At 38.4% G+C, this 21,944-nt stretch overlaps 1 protein-coding gene across 2 annotated transcripts in view; it reads right to left on the bottom strand.

The window, feature by feature from the left end:
* LOC128209592 (kinesin-like protein K39) overlaps nt 1-15,705 on the bottom strand; it is a 44,344-nt gene extending 28,639 nt beyond the window's left edge. For both annotated transcript variants that reach the window (XM_052913689.1, XM_052913690.1), the window contains exons 1-3: nt 15,572-15,705; nt 13,684-13,753; nt 11,079-11,192 (exon numbers count right to left, since the gene is read on the bottom strand). In XM_052913689.1, the coding sequence (XP_052769649.1) occupies nt 11,079-11,192; nt 13,684-13,753; nt 15,572-15,618 (231 nt within the window). In that variant the 5' untranslated portion in view covers nt 15,619-15,705. The remainder of the gene's footprint in view (nt 1-11,078; nt 11,193-13,683; nt 13,754-15,571) is intronic.
* Between the last annotated feature and the right edge of the window lie 6,239 nt (nt 15,706-21,944).

The following is a 21,944-nucleotide window of genomic DNA, read 5'->3' on the forward strand; positions in this document are numbered from 1 at the left end:
ACAGGATTGGAGCTTTTTGAAAATTTGAGTTTGAGCTTGTGACTGTATATGAACACTGGGACAGGTAATATAATATTTCAAGAATAAATGGTACTAGTCTAAACAAAGCAAGTGCTTTTATGTCGTCATCCGTAGTGTGTCAACTCATGCTTGTGAACACCGTATAGGCCACAGTTTTGGCCAACTCTTCATGAAATGTGCTCCGAATGATTGTCTCTTGTCAAATTCAAATATGAAGGCACAAAAAGTAGGTCCGTAGGCCTATATAAAACTTGTTCCAAAAAAAATTCATGACAAAATTTAAGTCAATTTTTTACATGACGGTGGGATTCAAAAGTATGTCATTTGGTCATAGAAGAACTTTGACTTGGTATTGTCATAAGGCCCTGTGTTCGCGAACAGTTTTAAGCTTAAACTCTAGCTCAAACTCAAATTTTCATTTTTTGAAAAGCCTATATTCAGTTTTCCTAATTACAAATGCTTTTTATGAGCTTTTAAAAAAAATATGAAAATTTGAGTTTAAGCCTGAGTTTGAGCTTGAGACTGTTTGTGGACACAGGGCGATGAATTATTGGCCATCATTCCGGTTGTTTAAGCTTAACATCTGTCCATCATACTTTTTATCACTTTGTCACACTTTTGTCACACTTTTATTTTCTTACTCTACGTAGCATTCCAGCAGGCGACACATAATTATGTTCTTTGAACACCTAGTTTAATTGCTTTACAGAATTGTTGGAATCTATTTGTATGATTATTTAGGTAAGTTTTAATATGAGGCAATGTCAATGTACACTTGGTGAGAATATTATTATGAGTTAATGTCTCCGACTCTCAGTCACTTTCCCGTCACGGCTGTGGGTTTGAGTCTCGTCAGGCTGGCTTGCGGTAGGTTGGTGGTTCTACCAAGATGTCGGTCTGTGCATGTTGAGATGGGTATTTTGGGTCCTCCTCCACCATTGACTAGCCAGACATTACAAAATATCTGAAATACTGTTGAAGCGACGGTACCAGGCTTGTATCTGAATTTCTTGCACAAAGGTTTGTTTTCTTTTTCAGGAGTGATGAAGGATATACATAAACAGATCATGGCAGCAAAGTCTAGAATGGATTGGCAAGAAGAAACAATAACAGACATTACTGATGGGTCAGCATACAGGAAAATTCTGCACGAGTCCCTGATGGATGACACATATACACTGACTGCTGTGTTAAATACTGATGGAGTAAACCTTTATTCTTCATCGAAAGTAGAGCTTTGGCCTTTGTTCTTGGCTATCAATGAGCTTAATCCGAGAGCTAGATTTTCAAGGCAAAACCTTCTGTTGATAGGAATTTGGCAGGGGAAAGGCAAACCTCCATTTCAGTCATACTTGAAAGGTGTAAGTTCTCAGTTGAACCATCTGTATAATGAAGGAATTCATATGCAGTTTGATGGTCAAGATATTGTAGTTAAAGTTAAAGTTGCTTGTGGCGTGTTCGATTTACCCGCAAAAGCATCTGTTCTTAATATGATGTACTTCAATGGTCAATTTGCATGTATAACATGTGAAGAGGAAGGGAAAACAGTGAAACAAGGAAAAGGGTATGCTAGATACTATCCAGACAGAAAAGGGCCCTATAAGCTACGTACACATGATGAGGTGCAAGGTTGCATGGTGCAAGGAACTGTCAAAAAAAACAGTAAAGGGTATTAAGGGTGCCTCTGGTCTTTCTTCTATTGAAACATACAATTTTGTAGAAGGAACAGTGCCAGACTATATGCATGGAGTGCTACTTGGCATAACAAATCAGCTATTGTCCAAATGGTTTTCACCTACAAATGCAGGCAATGACTTTTTTATTGGAAAGAATTTAAAAAAAATCTCAAAGCGTCTTCAGAAAATATGTCCTCCAGCTTGTATTGAACGATTGCCTAGAGATTTAGAAAAAAATTACAAGTCGCTGAAAGCAACAGAGTTACAGTGCTGGCTGTTGTTTTACGGAATCCCTTGTTTAATTGGCATTTTGCCAGACGACTATCTGAAACATTTCAGCTATCTATCGGAAGCAATTTACATTCTTCTTGGGGACAACATAAAACAGACAAGTTTACAAAGAGCACAGCATCTTTTAGATTTGTTCTATTCCTCATATAAAGATTTGTATCAACCAGGTAGTTGTGGACTTAATGTGCACAATACGTGTGCACATTTGGTTCACTTTGTCAAACTGTGGGGTCCCTTGTGGGCCTGGAGCTGCTTCAGTTTTGAAGATAACAATGCAATGCTTTTGCAAGCAGTTCATGGAACTGGTATGGTGACAAAACAAATTATGTGGTATAAACAAATACAGGCTACTCTTCGTAGTAATTCATTGGATGAGGTTGAATCCAGGGCATGGAAAATAACTTATAAAGCAAACAATTGCGATGTTTGTGGGAAAATGATACCATTTGAATCATCAGGAATAGAACAAGACTTACTTGAAAAGCTTGGAGTTGATGAGCAGTGTGTAAAAATAATTGAAAGAGTAAGTTTACAAGGACAGCAGTTCAGTTCTTCTAAATATGCTCGGATGAAAAAGCGCATTTGCAGTTATGTTTTGTATGATGACAGCAAGGTGGGATACATCAAATACTTTGCAATTGTTACCACTTCAGACACTGTTTATGCTGTTCTTGATATGTATGAAGTTTCAAATGACATCCAGTTTTCTTATATTCCAGCTGGAAAGCACATATTGCCTGTAATGAGAACTGGTAACGAATGTGTAATTGGTGTAGACAGGTTGATTCAATATGTTGTATACATGAAAGTGTGTGATGAAGTTTGTGAATGTATCGTCTTGATGCCAAGCAATCAAGGACATGGCATTTTCAAGTGATTGAATAAACAATGACTTCTGTAAACCTGATGACTTATGGAGTCCTGATTTGAAAATTGAATTGAAATACAGTTTGAGAATAAGTTTGCTTTGATAGAAACAGATGTGTCCAGCAAATCAATAGGTGTAACACCTCAGATATGCCTTCTTGCACTGCTAATTTTTTTGGCGGGAAATATTCATAATCTACTAAAAGCTCATGATTTATTTCCTACAATGCATTCAAACAATTCAAAATGTGCTCCATAAATATAGCTAAATATTTGATTTGATAACCTAAATATATTGTAATAAGTTTAAAAAAAATAAAAATAAGCCAGGAAAAATGCATTTTGTTTCTTAATTTAAAACTATACAGAATCCATAAATCAATTCAAGAACTAGATTTTAAGAGAACTTTGTAAATTTCAATGAAACTACATGTTTAGTGTGATTCAGGCCATCTGGATTCTAGATCAACTCGTCTATTCAAGATTTGTCTATTCAAGATTTGCGACAGTTCTAGAACTTTATTGGCTGAACAAATGGTAACAGTAAGATTTTGTATCAGAGTTCTAGAACTACCCCAATTCTTGAACCTTAGTTCTATAACTGTTTGATTAATAATAAACAAGAGGCACATCAGTGCCTGTGCTCCACTGGCCAAAAGGTTCAAGCAAAGAACACCTAACGAACATTTTCGTCAAGTTTCATAGAAATACAATCATCAATTTTTGAGAAGTTATTTATTTATTTTTTTACTTTAATAGCTCTGGCTGCCATGTTGTGCAGTGGACCGAAATGATTTGGGCAATTTGAGTAAAGGAGCACCAAACAAACATTTCTGTCAAGTTTTATCGAAAAAAGGTCATCGGTTTCGACGACAAGTCGTATAAAGTTTTTTTTATTTTTTAGCTCTGGCAGCCATGGTGTGCAGTGGACTGGAACCATTTAACAAATTTTGGTTAATGACCATCCAAGGAACATTTCTGTTAAGTTTCATCAAAATCTAATCATCGGTTTCTGAGAAGATGTTCTTTAAAGGTTTTTCTATTTTTTTGCCCTGGCAGCCATGTTGTGCAGCGGACCGGAACCATTTGAGCAATTTTGGTTAAGGACCACCCAAGGAACAATTCTGCGTTTCATCAAAATCTGCCTATCCGTTTCAGAGGAGATGTCGTTTAAAGATTTTGCTATTTTTAGCTGTGGCGGCCATATTGTGCAATGGACCGGAACCATTTGAGCAATTTTGGTAAAGGACCATCCAAGGAACATTTCTGTTAAGTTTCATCAAAATCTGATCATCGGTTTCTGAGAAGATGTTCTTTAAAGGTTTTTCTATTTTTTTGCCCTGGCAGCCATGTTGTGCAGCGGACCGGAACCATTTGAGCAATTTTGGTTAAGGACCACCCAAGGAACAATTCTGTCAAGTTTCATCAAAATCTGCCTATCCGTTTCAGAGGAGATGTCGTTTAAAGATTTTGCTATTTTTAGCTGTGGCGGCCATATTGTGCAATGGACCAGAACCATTTGAGCAATTTTAATAAAGGACCACCCAAGGAACATTACTGTCAAGTTTCATCAAAATCTGCCGAACCGTTTCAGAGGAGATGTCGTTTAAAGATTTTGCTATTTTTAGCTCTGGCGGCCATATTGTGCAATGGACCGGAACAATTTGAGCAATTTTGGTAAAGGACCACCAAAGGAACATTCCTGTGAAGTTTTGTCAAAATCCGCTTATCAGTTTCAGAGGAGATGTCGTTTAAAGTAAAAGTTTACGCACGCACGCACGCACGCACGCACTCACGACGGACAATCTGTGACGACATAAGCTCCATGGCCTTCGGCCAGTGGAGCTAAAAATGTGAACTGAATTTACCATTTTTGCATTGTTCTAGAACTTGAACCTGAGTTCAAGAACATTTCTCAGTGATCTAGAACTATTATAGTTCTAGAATCTGAGTTTTTGCATTGTTCTAGAACTTGAACGTGAGTTCAAGAACCTTTCGCAGTGTTCTAGAACTATTATAGTTCTAGAATATGAGTTCAAGAACTATTCTATTACTTTAGCAACAGTTCTAAATGTTCTTCAGAAGTTCTAGAACGTTCAAGAACTTTTCACTAGTTCTAGAACTTTATTCGCAGGGGTATTCTGCCGAGAGGCGTACCGTGTCGTTATATAGTAATGAATTTGAAAATGGAATGATTTTAGGCTTAAAATTACAAAATTCTGTTTAAATAAGTATCTGACAGTTACAGTTTGGGTTTTTGTTCAGCAATTATAGCAAGTAAACTTCATCAATTTTATCAATGTTTGAAAATAAAATTAATTATCGTCAGTATAAAATATGTGGACAAGTCTCTTTTTCATATTTTTTTACTAAAAATATATTTACTGAGGACAGTATCCATTCAATGCAGATTAACATGACAAAATTTGCAAAATGTAAGGGCAAACAATTATATACATTATTATCGCTGAAGTAATTGTGCATGATACTGTTTTATTTCATAAAATAGGCTTATTTCCATACAAAATAATTCCGATCTCTACAAAAAGAATTTCAAGTAAAGCCTTAATTTTAAGCTTACACTCACATCCCGGATCAAAAGATATCTCAATCTGGGATGATCATAGGTGAATTTAAGTCGAACAGTAGCAAAACATAGTCACAGACCCAACATTTTTAGGCACCAGTCAACGGATGAATAATCGTTGGAGCAACATGGAGCAACATGGAGCCAACACTGCGGTACCACCAAGGCATCCATCAGTGTTCATCTGTCTTTTGCCCATTATTAACTGTGTATGGTCCGGGGTGCTCCAGGATCCTTGTCCAACACGACATGCTGGATCGCCATGGATCAACACTTTGACACTATGAACCCACCCTGTTCCAACAGGGTTGCTACACGGACTGTCCTGGACTACCCCAAATTGAAAACTCCTCCTGGACAGTCCCTGACGTCTGAATAGCATTTATTTGTAATTTTAATATTACCAGGGCGGTGTCCCAGACCATCCAGGACCAGTGTCAGACAAGCCCAGATCCAATGCAGATCTTACACACTAAACTGACCCTTAGGATTGGCCAAATTTAAGTTGGGGATGATCCTTAACAGTACGGGAGGTCAATGTGACTGGGGCTTTAAGTGTAGAACAATGATATACAAATAGGTATCCCTTCAGAACAAAAGCTACATTCAACTGACAACAAATTGGTTAATAATTCATCAATAATCACCACTGATCAATTAAATTACAACTGGTAAGCGTGATCTCTAAACACAGTATGATGAAAACCTTCACATGGAAAAGAATAAAATTTCAAAAAAGAATACCTAATAATTACAGAAGTCTCATTTTAAAGGCTTTGTAATGACAATACTGAATAGAATATTAAACTGTTTGAGCCATCATTAAAAAAATGTTGGTTTGCTGTGCTCCGACCGACTCATCGAAATTAACCCCGACCCAATCTTTTTTATCGCTACCGCTGCCGTTTTTTGTTTGTTTTGTTTTTAATTTTTTATTTTTTTATTATTTTTTTGTTGTTGTCTCATTTCGTTTCTTTGGGCCAATTTCGCGTTTGGTCCTTTGATGCTCTACAGACCACAACCGTGTTGTACTGCCAATCTGCAAACCCTGCAATGGTTCTCTGGTTGAATTCTCAGTGCTGTTATCTAAAATATGCATGCCCCTTACATCAGACTTAGGGTCATATAGATTTGCCTTTGTCGTCTGTAAAAAAGAAAAAATCCCTCCCTCCTACCCACCCCAAAAATTGTGGGTAGGAGCACCGCAAACCAACATTTTTTTTATTGATGGCCTTAATAATACATTTCTGTTCCAACTGAGAATTATGAATCATACTAGGATTGTCATGTTCAATTATGTAATACAATCAATTTTCAATCACATGAAAATATTTATTGATTGAGAATGAGACCAGATATTTTAAGGACGTCAAGTTTAAAATTAAGACCTCAATTATTGACGAGTAAGTATCTTTGGTTTTGGGTGTGGTAAATTACAATCACCATATATATGATAATAAAAACATGTAAAACCCTTTCAAATATGTAATTGTTGTAGTTAAAAACGATATTTAAAACATGTGGAAAAAGACATTTTAAACTTGCAATTTTCTGTAGACCTTATGAAGCGCTTAGGAAAACACAATAAACCAGTCTTATACTGCCCCGTTAAGTGTATGACAATGCTCGAACGGTGTTGTTCCTTAAAGTTAAATAAGGGCCGTAACTAAACAACTATACAAACAAGAGTTATGGGCCTTACTATACGTGTGTATTGTCTCTGGCAATATGTGTGCCATTAGTTTAAATATCTTGAACAGTGTTTGTCAAATTATGACCTTAAGGCTTTAGCACAATGATGTCGAAAACGACACGAAGGCTATGACAATAATCTCAACATGTTCTCCAATAAATCTGACTAGCTGAAAATACCATTATAGTTTACCTTAATTGACCCTTATATTTGTACATGAGTGACATTTCCGCCTCATTGTGGTTTTCCGATTATGAAAAAAGTATTGACAGGTCAATCATAAAACAATTTAGTGCTTATCAGCCCGGAAATGCCTCATTAACTTAATGATCACTTTCAACTGGTATTTAAATAAACACTATATTGTATTTCTCAACCTAGTAGCATATTAACAGCAGTTGACTAAACTGCCCTTTAAAAACTCCAAGTGATTCAGAGCCAGAGGTGAGGAGGGGGGAATGAGGGAAAGGACCAGTTTCACTTCAAGAACAATAACAATAAATGGTTGGCCGGGATGGTTTATGGGGGTAGTGAAATTAGAAAAGAGAGTTTTTGCTTGAAACTCTATGGTCACTGCAGCATCGATTATATTGGAAAGGGCATTCATCAAATGTCAATCAAACATAAATTCCATCACAAGTTGTTTAATCAATTGAAAAGCGTTTTACAGGTAGTACACTTGTTTGTAAGGGTGGTTTTATTTGCACAGCCCACATCAGTTTCCGATATAAGATATAATTTTGAACAGGTTCGTACCAAAATGCCATATCATCGGTAAAAATGAATAAAAAATGAAATGGTGGTTTTATTATCAAATCTTTAATATTTGTTTTATTTGTTTGACTTTGGATAAGATTTCAATATAAAAGCTTATCAGACGGCGAACACTGAAACTGCAGGAATTTAAAGGCAATGTCAAAGAGAAAGGCTTGACGCCTTTTTAAGTATTTGATTTTCTTATGTTGGAACATAACTTAAATACCACTCAGATAAGCCATGGTCCAGAATCTCAGTTTTCAATGATTCAACTCTTCACATTTTCTTGTTGTTTATATATATTAAAACTTTAAAAAATTGAGTATAAAATTGGGGTTAATAAAAAAAACAACATTATAACAAAGTAATCCAACTTTAATATATAATTTGAAGAACGCTTTAACACTAATTATAAGCACTAAGTCATCCAATTGACATTTTAAAATAACAACTGAAAAAAACTGGCATTATTTCTGTGTTTTTTTCTTATAGCCCTGCAGACAATGATTTGGGACTATTTTAATTATATATATATTTTTATTTCATTTAATTTATCTATTTAATTTTTTGAGGGAGGGGGAGTGGAGGGGGTAAACTCTAGCCTCAATTGTGAGTATAATTATGTTCTTGTTTCCAAAAAATGATATGATTGTTTTCATCTTGATTAATTTCTTTATACAAGATCAGAATAAAATAATCCTGTTCAGTACATATATGCATGCCCTTTGAAAGGGAACTAAAATGTTCCTGTGTGTATAAACATTAGAAGCCTAGTGCTAACAGTCCATTTGTATCACCACTTAATGTCTGAGCACTTTGGAAAAAAAAGATAAAATAGGTTTTTCGTTTATAAGGAAAGAACAAAGTTAATCTCCTTGTTATAAAATCAACTCCCAGGAAGTTTTATGAGTAATCTTTATGTTTGACGGAAAAAAATAACCATGTTTCTTAAGTATTTGAAGTGGAAGAAGTCTATTTGTAAGATAAAACATTCATATTACCCCATTTATATGAGAAGATGTACCCCAGGGGCAAATACCCACTGGCTGATTTGCCCTTGTAGGTATGGTTGCCCCAGGGGCAAACAGGTGCACATACACACATATACCCATTGGCAGATTAACTCTTGAGGGTATGGTTGTCCCAGGGGCAACATGTGCACATACACAGAAAATACCAACTAGCAGATTTGCCCTGTTGGGTATGGTTGCCCTTGCACACATACAGACAAATATCAACTGGCAGATTTGCCCTGGTTGGTAAGGTTGCCCCAGGGGCAACATGTGCATATACACAAATATTCACTGGCAGATTTGCCCTTGAGGGTGTGGGTGCCCCAAGGTCAACATGTGCATATACAAACAAATGACCACTGAAGGATTTGCCCTTGTGGGTATGGTTGCCCCCGGGGCAAATGTTGGCCATATAAATGGGGTATATGATATAAAAAAAAATCAATAAATTTGTCTTTTTTTAAGAGTTCAAAACTATCGTTGATTAAGAACCAATAAGTAACCAGCTTTAAAACATCAACAGCCAATCTTAGGATAGTCTACTAGTCTAGAAATAGTTTTTAAGTGCAGCTGTTTTACATTTTTTTTTTCTGTTCCATTTAATGCTTCTATCAAAGGTTGACGGGGATTTTCACATAGAACTTGTTCAGATATTACGTAAGTTGTCTAATTGACAGGTAATTAACGGTTTAGGCCTAAAATCTTAATTTTCGAACAGAAATATGAAAATCTACAATCTGATTTTTTGTCAGCAGTCTTGAATCATTGGTTTGCAGATATTTACGCAAAAATTTGATCTTTCCAAGACAAAATAGTAAAAAAAGTTGTAAAATGTTATATCAGTGAGAATGAACATTTAAAGTGTTAATTCTCAGGGGGGTTGGGGGCTCAGGAACAATATCTAGTCCGAAATGGTGCATTGTAGGTGTATGTTATATATGTTATTACTTATAGTAATCATGAACGAGCTTGGGGGGGGGGGGGGGGCGAGGGGGGGGGGGGGCGCCAGGTCCAATTTTTGTGAAAATCTCTCTTTGAGAATAAAAATTATGTGGAAAAAATAACCTCTGCAATCAAATATGGTTCAAAGATATCTTTCAATTTTTAATGTCATTTTGTTACAAAAAAATTGTATCAGTATTATAAGTTTAGAATTTTTTTGACTGAAAACTAATAGATATATTGAACATGTCATATGGATCTGTTCCACTAACCTAAAAAAAGAGCAATATTTCTGTCGCTCTAATAAAATTTTAACCTTAAGTTCAATTTTAACCTCCAAGTTAGATTTATTGTTTTGATTTCAAAAACCTGCTATCAATATTAAACTGAGAGTTTCAAGGCAATAGATGTATTGGAAACTGCTTGAAAATGTGTGATCATTATGAAATACAATACTATTATACTTTCCCAAAAAGATTTTTAGTAAGAAGATAATCTAAGAATAAAGAATTCAATGGAATAAGACACCTCAACAGTCTTTGAAGTGCAACCCATAGCAGGTTTCTCACACCAGATATTAATAGCATCAATGATATCTGGATAAATGTCTAAATAATAATCTAAATAAATAAATTAATCAGATTAAAACTAATAAAATACATTTAAATGGCCTGACATTTCAAATTTTATGTATAGTTTCTTAATGTATGTGAACTGTGGCAGGGGTGGGGATGGGGGGAATTTCTGTATGAAATGTCACATATTTGCTTCATAAACATTAAAAAATGTCTTGATGAAAGTTTTCAATGTTTAACCCTGTTTCACGGTTATACTAAATTGTTCTTGTGGGATATGGAATGGCTGGGATCGGGGTTGAACCGTGATCAGGATGGAGGTCATGCGAAATGGTTTTCTGAATTTGCTTCACGAAAGAAAGTCACACAAAATTCAATGTTTAAACATCATTCTCATTTGAAAATCTTAGATTTTCTTCAATGGAACCATAAAAACGTTTGTTTTAAGAAAATGACTCATTGTGTCACCAAAATTAGGTTTTTACGACAAATGTTGTTTTTAACTGCGATATACAAGGCTAGACTGCATTAAAATTTACCACAATAAATTCATTCAATAGATCTATGCTTATAGAAGTGTGTATAGCCCATTTCGCACCCCTTATTGCTACAGTTCCTTGCGTAGGTTTTTATGCTACTCTTACTTGTAACACTCACCTGAGCCTGCGATGCGCATGGAGCGTTGCCTCGTACACTGTCGTACACATGGTCGAATGTGAAGTCGCGGGCACGTGCACGAGCTGTATCACCAAACTCTGGAACTCCACGGACCTGAAAAGAGGAAAAAAATATTTCATAAGCGAATGAAACCCTGCCCAACCCAACCCCTACCAATACGGATATAAAAAAAATACTAAGAATTTAACATTCACTTACAGAGTATCATTGGGATGAAAGATCTACCATATTAAATATTTACTTCGAATTAAAAACAATTGTTACACTTTCGAAAAATTATTTTGAGAAGTTGTGTACTTTCCACATTTTCTGCTATATATATATATATATATATATATATATATATATCAATTGCAGAAAAATCTGAATGGCAAAATTTTCCGCAGATGGAGCATTTAAGGGACACATTTTTTTTATTTGTAAATTCAAAGGGTAAAGATGATGCCTGAAATTTGGGATTTCGCCCAATAGTTGGTGACTACATGGATTATGATAATGGGTCAAATTTCACAGACCATTTACGGAGGCATGGTTTATTTGTCAAGTGACTTAAATAGTTTGTAAACAAATTGATTTATCATATCTGTACTTTAAAAGGTAAGGCCATTTAAACATTTAATTCAATATTCTCTAAAGGTGTCAAGTTTCCTTAATTATAAGGTCACAATATGTAAAGAATACCCTTTGAAAAAAAGGCGTGGGGCAAATGCCACCTATTATTTTTCGAGTTTTTAATTCAAATCACTTGGGTTTGAAGTATTTCAAAAACCTTCTCAGACTGTCACTCACATGTAAATCCTTTTAAAAGTATTTTAACCACTTGAAATGTACTCACATTTAGAACTTACAGCTATATCTTGGAGTTTCAAATACTCCTTCATAGACTAGCTATCAAGGGCTATTTTAGTCATGGACAATCTATCGAGGGCTAAGTGACAAGGACAAGCTATTGAGGGTGTAACCCCATTGAGTACCAAACACTCCTTCATGGACAATCTATCGAGGGCTGATTAAGTCATGGACAAGCTATCGAGGGTGTAACCGCCTTGAGTACCAAATACTCCTTCATGGACTAGCTATCGAGGGCTATTTTAGTCATGGACAATCTATTTAGGGATAAGTCTTGGACATTAGCTATCGCGGGTGTAACCGCCTTGAGTACCAAATACTCCTTCATGAACAAGCTATCGTGGGCTATTTTAGTCATGGACAATCTATCGAGGGCTAAGTCATGGACAAGTTATCGAGGGTGTAACCGCCTTCCGTAACAAATACTCCTTCATGGACAAGCTATCGTGGGCTATTTTAGTCATGGACAATCTATAGAGGGCTAAGTCATGGACAAAATATCGAGGTTGTAACTGCATTGAGTACCAATTACTATTTTATGGACAAGCTATCGAGGGCTATTTTAGTCATGGACAATCTATCAGGGGCTAAGTCATGGACAATTTAAGCTATCAAGGTTGTAACTGCCTTGAATACCATCTACTCCTTCACTGACAAGCTATTGTGGGCTAATTAAGTCATGGACAAGCTATCGAGATGTTTACCGCCTTCAGTACTAAATACTCCTTCATGGACAAGCTATCGAGGGTGTAACCGCCTTGAGTACTAAATACTCCTTTTTCTTAGAGTTCTCAATAAGTTTAGGTTGAACTGTCTCAAATGGTAAAATAACCGTAACGCTACTACTTAATCTAATTATAAATAATTCACAAAATATTAACCAGCCAAATCGCAATTTGAGCCGCCTATTTTGACCAGCAGCCGGGTCTTATTGAGTACTCTGTAAAGGATCCTTAGTTACTGCGTATACCAAATAGGGCGTTTCAATGTCAATAAACAAGTGATTTATCAGTTCTGAGTACTCCGTAAAAGACCCATGAATACTCAGCTTACCCCCCAAAAAAAGTTTCAATCCTAATATATATATATATATATATATATATATATATATACACACAGGTGATTTATCAGTTTCGAGTACTCTGTAAAAGACTCTTTAATACTGATAACCAAAAGCTGGGGTTTCTGTCAGTGTCAATAAACAAGTACACCAAACACCAAAAGAGGTTTTTATAAACCAAACTGTAATTTTCAAGTTTAATCAAGGCATGTAATGTATATGCACAAATATTTATTGACTCTATTACGTGGGAGATTTAAAGCACATCCATGTTCTTCCCACCCCATATTAATTTTGTCATATACTTTTGACATATTGCCCAATATGTGAAAACAAAACAAACATGAAAATCCGCAGGTACCTTTTAATGCTTAAAAAGATGGTTTAAGGCCATTTTATCAAATAACAAATCCTCCTTAAAACAAACATTTTCACATGATAAACTATTTTATGGTACTTCATCTGTATAAAACTGACCTCCCACTTAAGGCATAGCTCAATTTTATCATTCTGAGCTATCTCAAGTTTTTAATTCAATATTTACCCCGATCCTATATAGGTCTATTACCAGAGTTTGTAAAGCATGAAATCATTAGAAAAACACTTTCAAATGGCGTTAAAGAAGTTATGCAAAGTTGACACCAGTTTTTTTTTCTCATGAAATTATTAAAATACCTTAATATTTTCGATCCGGACTACATTTTCCTTGACCTGAACTATTTCTTGGCTGCCATCCTCTTGTTCTCTGAAACAAAACAAATGAAGAAATATAATTATATTATAAGTTGCGCACATCTGATTACAAACAATTGTTTCGAACTAGATTGTGAGCAATAATGAGTTTTGAGACTTAAGATGCGCTAGCTGAGGTTAGGGCTGGGGGAGCATCCCCGCCCCCAAAAATCGTCCAAGTTAACCTTTTAATTCAATACATGCATGAAATCAATACTTAGGAGAAGAAATATATATTAAATATGATCCAAATGCATCACTTTGGACTAAAAATTGATCAAATTTTCTTCATTTTCTTCAGGGAGTAACCATCACCCCCCCCCCCCCTGCTGCCAGCTTTGTAAACCAAATAAATTCAAATAAACTTTAGTTCTCATGGAGGAGACGAGCTTGTCAAAAGGATGTCAAATGGTTACGACCCTAAGTTATGCAGCCCCCACTAATGTCAAATCCTGGATATGCCCCAGAAATGAGTCTTATAGTGTGCTGACTGTCACCCCAACCCCTTTATCTGCTTTACCGGAATGCAGTACTAAAAATGAATAAAATATAAAAACATAAACAAAGTCGACTATAATTAAGAATGGTCCCTAATAAAGCTGCACTCTCACAGATTCACGTTTTGACAACTTTTTTATTTTTTTGTCTTGGAACGAGCCAATTTTTGCGAAAATCTATGAAAACCAGTTATATAAGACTGCTGACAAAATATTAGATAGCAGATTTTTATATTTTAGTTCAAAAATTGATGTTTTCTTAAATCGTTAGTAACACTTTAAACCATAAAACATTAATTTTCGAACGGAAATATGACAATCTGCGATCTGATCTTTTGTCAGCAATCTTTTGTCATTGGTTTGCAGATATTTAATAACGCAATAAATGCACTTTCCAAGACAAAAAATAAGTTGTAAAAACGGTATATCAGTCAGAGTGCAGCTTTAACGGCAAGATTTCAATATTTCACTATTATTATTTGACTCAATTTTTAAGCTATACTTAATACTTGACATTAAATATTTCAGTGGTATAACTTGACTTTCAATATTTGAATTCTCACTATGACCAGCCAATACAACTGTACTAGAATAACACAGACAGTTCTTTTCACAATTACGGCGTTTAAATTACAGAGTCCAAAGAATAGCAAAATGACTAATTGAAAAGCGATATTGACAATCCTGTCCATTTAAATATTTGAATTGTTTGAAACTTTGAAACACAGCACACATGTACAAACCTTTAACTTTCTAACGGATCTATTAATAAAACAATCAATGAACTTGAAACAGTCAAATTTATAATTAAAAAGCATCTTAAGCGAATGAATTTGATAATTTCATACAAATATATATCTCTTCTATATTTCAAAAATAATAATTTAAGGCTAAATTACTTAATTTTAAAAATATCATACCTTTTAAAACACATTTTTTTTAAATATTGTTCTATAATAAGAATGATAATAATAATAATAATGTTAAAAAATAGTTAAAATTTAGTATAAACTCAAAGCATGCAACCAGCATCTTTAAATGATTTGCACACACTGTAAAATACATAGGCATGTAAACAGAATATTTTGTAATAAATGGAGCCAAGTACGTACATACATGTACTTACAGAACTGTACTTTTTCTGCAAATGAGCTAAGTACTTGTGTTTATTTATCTCATAAAGAATCACAACAAACATGTATATTTATTCAGCCATGTACATGTATCTTTATTCAATCATGTACATGTATACTTTGATGTAAATATCTTATACAGATTTAGCATGCTGTTTTTGAGGTTTGCTGAATAAACCCAGTATTTAACTTTAAACTTACTTGTTACTTAGTGGTCGAACTCTGACTGCAACACGAATATTTGACATTGCTATCCAGTATCATACATTTTGTAGTTAAAATCCTAGCGAATACACTAAAATATCCATCATTCAAGTATGCCTAAGTTTACACTCTGATTCACAACACACAACTGTCAATATACGCTATAGTACGGTGTAGTATTTAGGCTGCACGCGCGGTTGGGATATACACATTTATTCTGTAGGGTTATCCGATACGGAAATGTGATAAACAAATGTCAACATAAAGCAATAAACAGTTAAGAAATTATAATTCCAATAAAATTATATCGTTTTTGCGATTAATGAACGAAAATTTAACGAAGTTAAAAATTCGATTTGTAATTTATGAATTTACCCTAATGTGGTATAACCCATTATTCTTCCTACATGTATTTTGGACTGTGCTTTGTAAATGGCGGGAAAAACAAATTATCACGTGCATTTCATGTAAATGATGTTCAGAATAAATAATATTTCAACGAATAATTCCGCAGGACAATAATTATTGCTGGTTAAAAATAATTATTTAATAAGGAAACTTTGAATAAAGCCATTGTTCAAACCCAAACTATAAGTTTAAAGGGACTAGACACCAGATGAAACGTTCGCAAGAGAAAACGAAAATTGTCAACAACTTACATAAAATTGACATTGTTGTGTTCAACGCATTAAATTTTACTCACTGATGTATCACATCGTTTACAACACATGCATCTTTCGACGTTTTTGCGCATTTTCCATTTCGAAATTTACTACGGTTGTCTACCACGTAATTTAAAGTAAGTTTTAAAATAGCGACATTATATTTATCTGAACACATGAACATGTATAATTTAAACTGGGGAACCATTTTGCGCTTTTTAAACGGGGAAACACGGATGGGAATGTATAAGACGACTTTTGGACCATCAGGTGTCTAGTCCCTTTAATGTCCGGAATGTTATGCATGAGGCCACGGCCATATTAACCATATGTCCGGGATGAGGCTGTTACTCTTCGCCATAAGTACGCGGTATTCAATGGCCTTTAAGGGGTACTCCGTCCCGGGACGATGGAAGTACGCGGGTACATGGTATTCAATGGCCTTTTAAGGGGTACTCCGTCTCGGGATGATGTAAGAACGCGGGAACACAATGTTCAATGGTCTTTTAAGGGGTACTCCGTCCCGGGACGATGGAAGTACGCGGGAACACGGTATTCAATGGCCTTTTAAGGGGTACTCCGTCCCGGGATGATGGAAGTAGGCGGGAACACGGTATTCAATGGCCTTTTAAGGGGTACTCCGTCCCGGGTCGATCGAAGTACGCGGGAACACGGTATTCAATGGCCTTTTAGGGGCACTCCGTCCCGGGACGATCGAAGTACGCGGGAACACGGTATCCAATGGCCTTTTAGGGGCACTCCGTCCCGGGACGATCGAAGTACGCGGGAACACGTATTCAATGGCCTTTAAGGGGTACTCCGTCCCGGGTCGATGGAAGTACGCGGGTACACGGTATTCAATGGCCTTTTAAGGGGTACTCCGTCTCGGGATCATGTAAGAACGCGGGAACACAATGTTCAATGGTCTTTTAAGGGGCACTCCGTCCCGGGATGATGGAAGTACGCGGAAACACGATATTCAATGGCATTTTAAGGGGTACTCCGTCCCGGGATAATTGAAGTACGCGGGAACACGGTATTCAATGGCCTTTTAAGACGTACTCCGTCCCGGGACGATGGAAGTACACAGGTACACGGTATTCAATGGCCTTTTAAGGGGTACTCCGTCTCGGGATGATGTAAGAACGCGGGAACACAATGTTCAATGATCTTTTAAGGGGCACTCCGTCCCGGGACGATGGAAGTACGCGGAAACACGGTATTCAATGGCCTTTTAAGGGGTACTCTGTCCCGGGATGATGGAAGTACGCGGGTACACTGTATTCAATGGCCTTTAAGGGGTACTCCATCTCGGGACGATGGAAGTACGCGGGTACACGGTATTCAATGGCCTTTTTAGGAGTACCCCTTCCCGGGACGATGGAAGTACGCGGGTACACGGTATTCAATGGCCTTTTAAGGGGTACTCCGTCCCGGGACGATGGAAGTACGCGGGTACACTATATTCAATGGCCTTTTAAGGGGTACTCCGTCCCGGTACGATGGAAGTACACGGGTACACGGTATTAATTGGCCTGTTTATGAGTACTCCATCCCGGGACGATGGAAGTACGCGGTTACACTGTATTCAATGGCCTTTTAAGGGGTACTCCGTCCCGGGACGATGGAAGTACGAGGGTACACGGTATTCAATGGCCTTTTAGGGGTACTCCGTCCCGGGTCGATGGAAGTACGCGGGTACACGATATTCAATGGCCTTTTAAGGGGTACTCCGTCTCGGGATGATGTAAGAACGCGGGAACACAATGTTCAATGGTCTTTTAAGGGGCACTCCGTCCCGGGATGATGCAAGTACGCGGAAACACGGTTTCAATGGCATTTTAAGGGGTACTCCGTCCCGGGATGATTGAAGTACGCTGGAACACGTATTCAATGGTCTTTTAAGACGTACTCCGTCCCGGGACGATAGAAGTACGCAGGAACACGGTATTCAATGGCCTTTTAAGGGGTACTCCGTCTCGGGATGATGTAAGAACGCGGGAACACAATGTTCAATGGTCTTTTAAGGGGCACTCCGTCCCGGGATGATGGAAGTACGCGGAAACACGGTATTCAATGGCCTTTTAAGGGGTACTCCGTCCCGGGATGATTGAAGTACGCGGGAACACGGTATTCAATGGCCTTTTAGGAGTACCCCGTCCCGGGACGATGGAAGTACGCGGGGATACGGTATTCAATGGCCTTTTAAGGGGTACTCAATCTCGGGACGATGGAAGTACGCGGGTACACGGTATTCAATGGCCTTTTTAGGAGTACCCCATCCCGGGACGATGGAAGTACGCGGGTATACTGTATTCAATGGCCTTTAAGGGGTACTCCATCTCGGGACGATGGAAGTACGCGGGTACACGGTATTCAATGGCCTTTTTAGGGGTACCCCTTCCCGGGACGATGGAAGTACGCGAGTATACGGTATTTAATGGCATTTTAAGGGGTATTCCGTCCCGGGACGATGGAAGTACGCGGGTACACTATATTCAATGGCCTTTTAAGGGGTACTCCGTCCCGGGACGATGGAAGTACGCGGGTACACGGTATTAAATGGCCTGTTTAAGAGTACTCCGTCCCGGGACGATGGAAGTACGCGGTTACACTGTATTCAATGGCCTTTTAAGGGGTACTCCGTCCCGGGACGATGGAAGTACGAGGGAACGCGGTATTCAATGGCCTTTTAAGGGGTACTCCATCCCGGGACGATGGAAATACGCGGGTACACGGTATTCAATGGTCTTTTAAGGGGTACTCCGTCCCGGGACGATGGAAGTATGTGGGTACACGGTATTAAATGGCCTTTTTTGGAGTACCCCGTTTTTGTGACGATGGAAGTACGCGGTTACACGTTATTCAATGGCCTTGGTACGCGGGAACACGGTATGCAATGGCCTTTTAAGGGGTACTACGTCCCGGGATGATGGAAGTAAGCGGGTACACGGTATTCAATGGCCCTTTAAGACGTACTCCGTCCCGGGACGATGGAAGTACGCGGGTACACGGTATTCAATGGCCTTTTTAGGAGTACCCCTTCCCGGGACGATGGAAGTACGCGGGTACACGGTATTTAATGGCCTTTTAAGGGGTATTCCGCCCCTGGACGATGGAAGTACGAGGGAACGCGGTATTCAATGGCCTTTTAATGGGTACTCCATCCCGGGACGATGGAAATACGCGGGTACACGGTATTCAATGGTCTTTTAAGGGGTACTCCGTCCCGGGACGATGGAAGTATGTGGGTACACGGTATTAAATGGCCTTTTTTTGAGTACCCCGTTTTGTGACGATGGAAGTACGCGGTTACACGGTATTCAATGGCCTTGGTACGCGGGAACACGGTATGCAATGGCCTTTTAAGGGGTACTACGTCCCGGGATGATGGAAGTAAGCGGGTACACGGTATTCAATGGCCTTTTAGGGGTACTCCGTCCCGGGTCGATGGAAGTACGCGGGTACACGGTATTCAATGGCCTTTTAAGGGGCACTCCGTCCCGGGACTGTGAAGTACGCGGGTACACGGTATTAAATGGCCTTGGTACGCGGGAACACGGTATTCGATGGCCTTTTAAGGGGTACTCCGTCCCGGGATGATGGAAGTACGCGGTAACACGGTATTCAATGGCCTTTTAAGGGGCACTCCGTCCCGGGACGGTGGAAGTACGCGGGAACACGGTATTCAATGGCCTTGATACGCGGGAACACAGTATGCAATGGCCTTTTAAGGGGTACTACGTCCCGGGATGATGGAAGTAAGCGGGTACACGGTATTCAATGGCCCTTTAAGACATACTCCGTCCCGGGACGATGGAAGTACGCGGGAATACGGTATTCAATGGCCTTTTAAGGGGCACTCCGTCCCGGGACTGTGGAAGTACGCGGGTACACGGTATTAAATGGCCTTGGTACGCGGGAACACGGTATTCGATGGCCTTTTAAGGGGTACTCCGTCCCGGGATGATGGAAGTAAGCGGGTACACGGTATTCAATGGCCTTTTAAGGGGCACTCCCTCTCTGGACGGTGGAAGTACGCGGGTACACTGTATTCAATGGCCTTTTAAGGGGTACTCCGTCCCGGGACGGTGGAAGTACGCGGGTACACGGTATTCAATGGCCTTTTAAGGGGTACTCCGTCCCGGGACGGTGGAAGTACACGGATACACGGTATTCAATGGCCTTTTAAGGGGTACTCCGTCTCGGGATGGTGGAAGTACGCGGGTACACGATATTCAATGGCCTTTTAAGGGGTACTCCGTCTCGGGACGATGGAAGTACGCGGATACACGGTATTCAATGGCCTTTTAAGGGGCACTCCCTCTCTGGATGGTGGAAGTACGCGGGTACACTGTATTCAATGGCATTTTAAGGGGCACTCCATCCCGGGACGATGGAAGTACGCGGGTACACGGTATTCAATTACCTTTTAAGGGGTTCTCCGTCCCGGGACGATATAAGTACGCGGATATACGGTATTCAATGGCCTTTTAAGGGGTACTCCGTCTCGGGATGATGGAAGAACAAATCGAGACAAATTATCGACTGCCCGCGTTCCGCGGAGTTTTTCGGCAGATAATCAGTCGACCGAAGCATTACGATCGCTTATATATGATACCCTTCGTTGTGGTGGTGGTGGTGCTGCTGCTTATCGCGCTTTCGTTATCGTACTGTCGCGTTTTCATCACCGTATTGATGCGTTTTCACCATCGTTGTTTCGTGATTAAGCGTTTTCATCATCGAGAATCGTGTTTCAGATTAACACATTCATGGATGATTGCCCTAACGGCATTTCGTATTGATAATGATAAAAAAAAAACACACACAAAAACGATATTATTGTGAACTGTTTATATCTAAATGGTAAAATGCGAACATTTCACCAGAATGCGCCATGTAAGACTAATAAAGATATTAAGCGTTTTGGTGTGGTCCCATAGAACATCTGTCACAATTTAGAGCCCATGTTTTTGTCTAATGTGGAAGGGGCTGCACGTCCCAAGTTTAACCAGTCAGAGAGACAAGATGCGTATGTCGGGTGTTCGGGATGATATTTGGTCACCGGTTTCCAACACGTCAAAGTATGACCATCGAGTCATCTCATTTGGCTTATCACTTTTGACCAGACGGATTCCCGGTTTGAAATCGTGGAATCAGCAAAATAAACTAGCATAGCACGAACCATGTTCGTTGATTTGCATGTATTTATAAATATTATATACTCAGAAAAGAGGTTGAAGCTCTACACAACATTCCTTTTAGTCCGACAGTTCCGATTTTAAATAGCAGTCATTATATACATTAACGCACGCGCATGCTTTTATTATATTTTTTTCCAAAAGTGATAATAGTAAAACTAATTGTATGTTCGGCCAAAGGTAAAACAAGACTGACCCCTGACTCCTTGTTTTTGGACAACTTAATAAACGTCATTCATTTATCATCACGTCGTTCGTTTCCCATGCTGTCGATTAAATAAATTTTATTCTTATGCTCATATGTCATTAAGTTTCACAAATGATCAACTGTATCCTTCTATTATAGCATACATGTATTAACATTACCTTTTAAATATTTTATTTCGGAATTAAACAACATCTACTATCGTTGTTAGTTAGAGTTTCGAAAAAGGCGGACCGTGATAGTCGGCGAATAACATAACAAATACAGGCTGACCGTATTGGTCAGCGATAAGATATTACGCT

The sequence above is a fragment of the Mya arenaria genome, chromosome 11 (assembly GCF_026914265.1).
Source record: "Mya arenaria isolate MELC-2E11 chromosome 11, ASM2691426v1".
In the NCBI taxonomy this organism is placed as follows: domain Eukaryota; kingdom Metazoa; phylum Mollusca; class Bivalvia; order Myida; family Myidae; genus Mya; species Mya arenaria.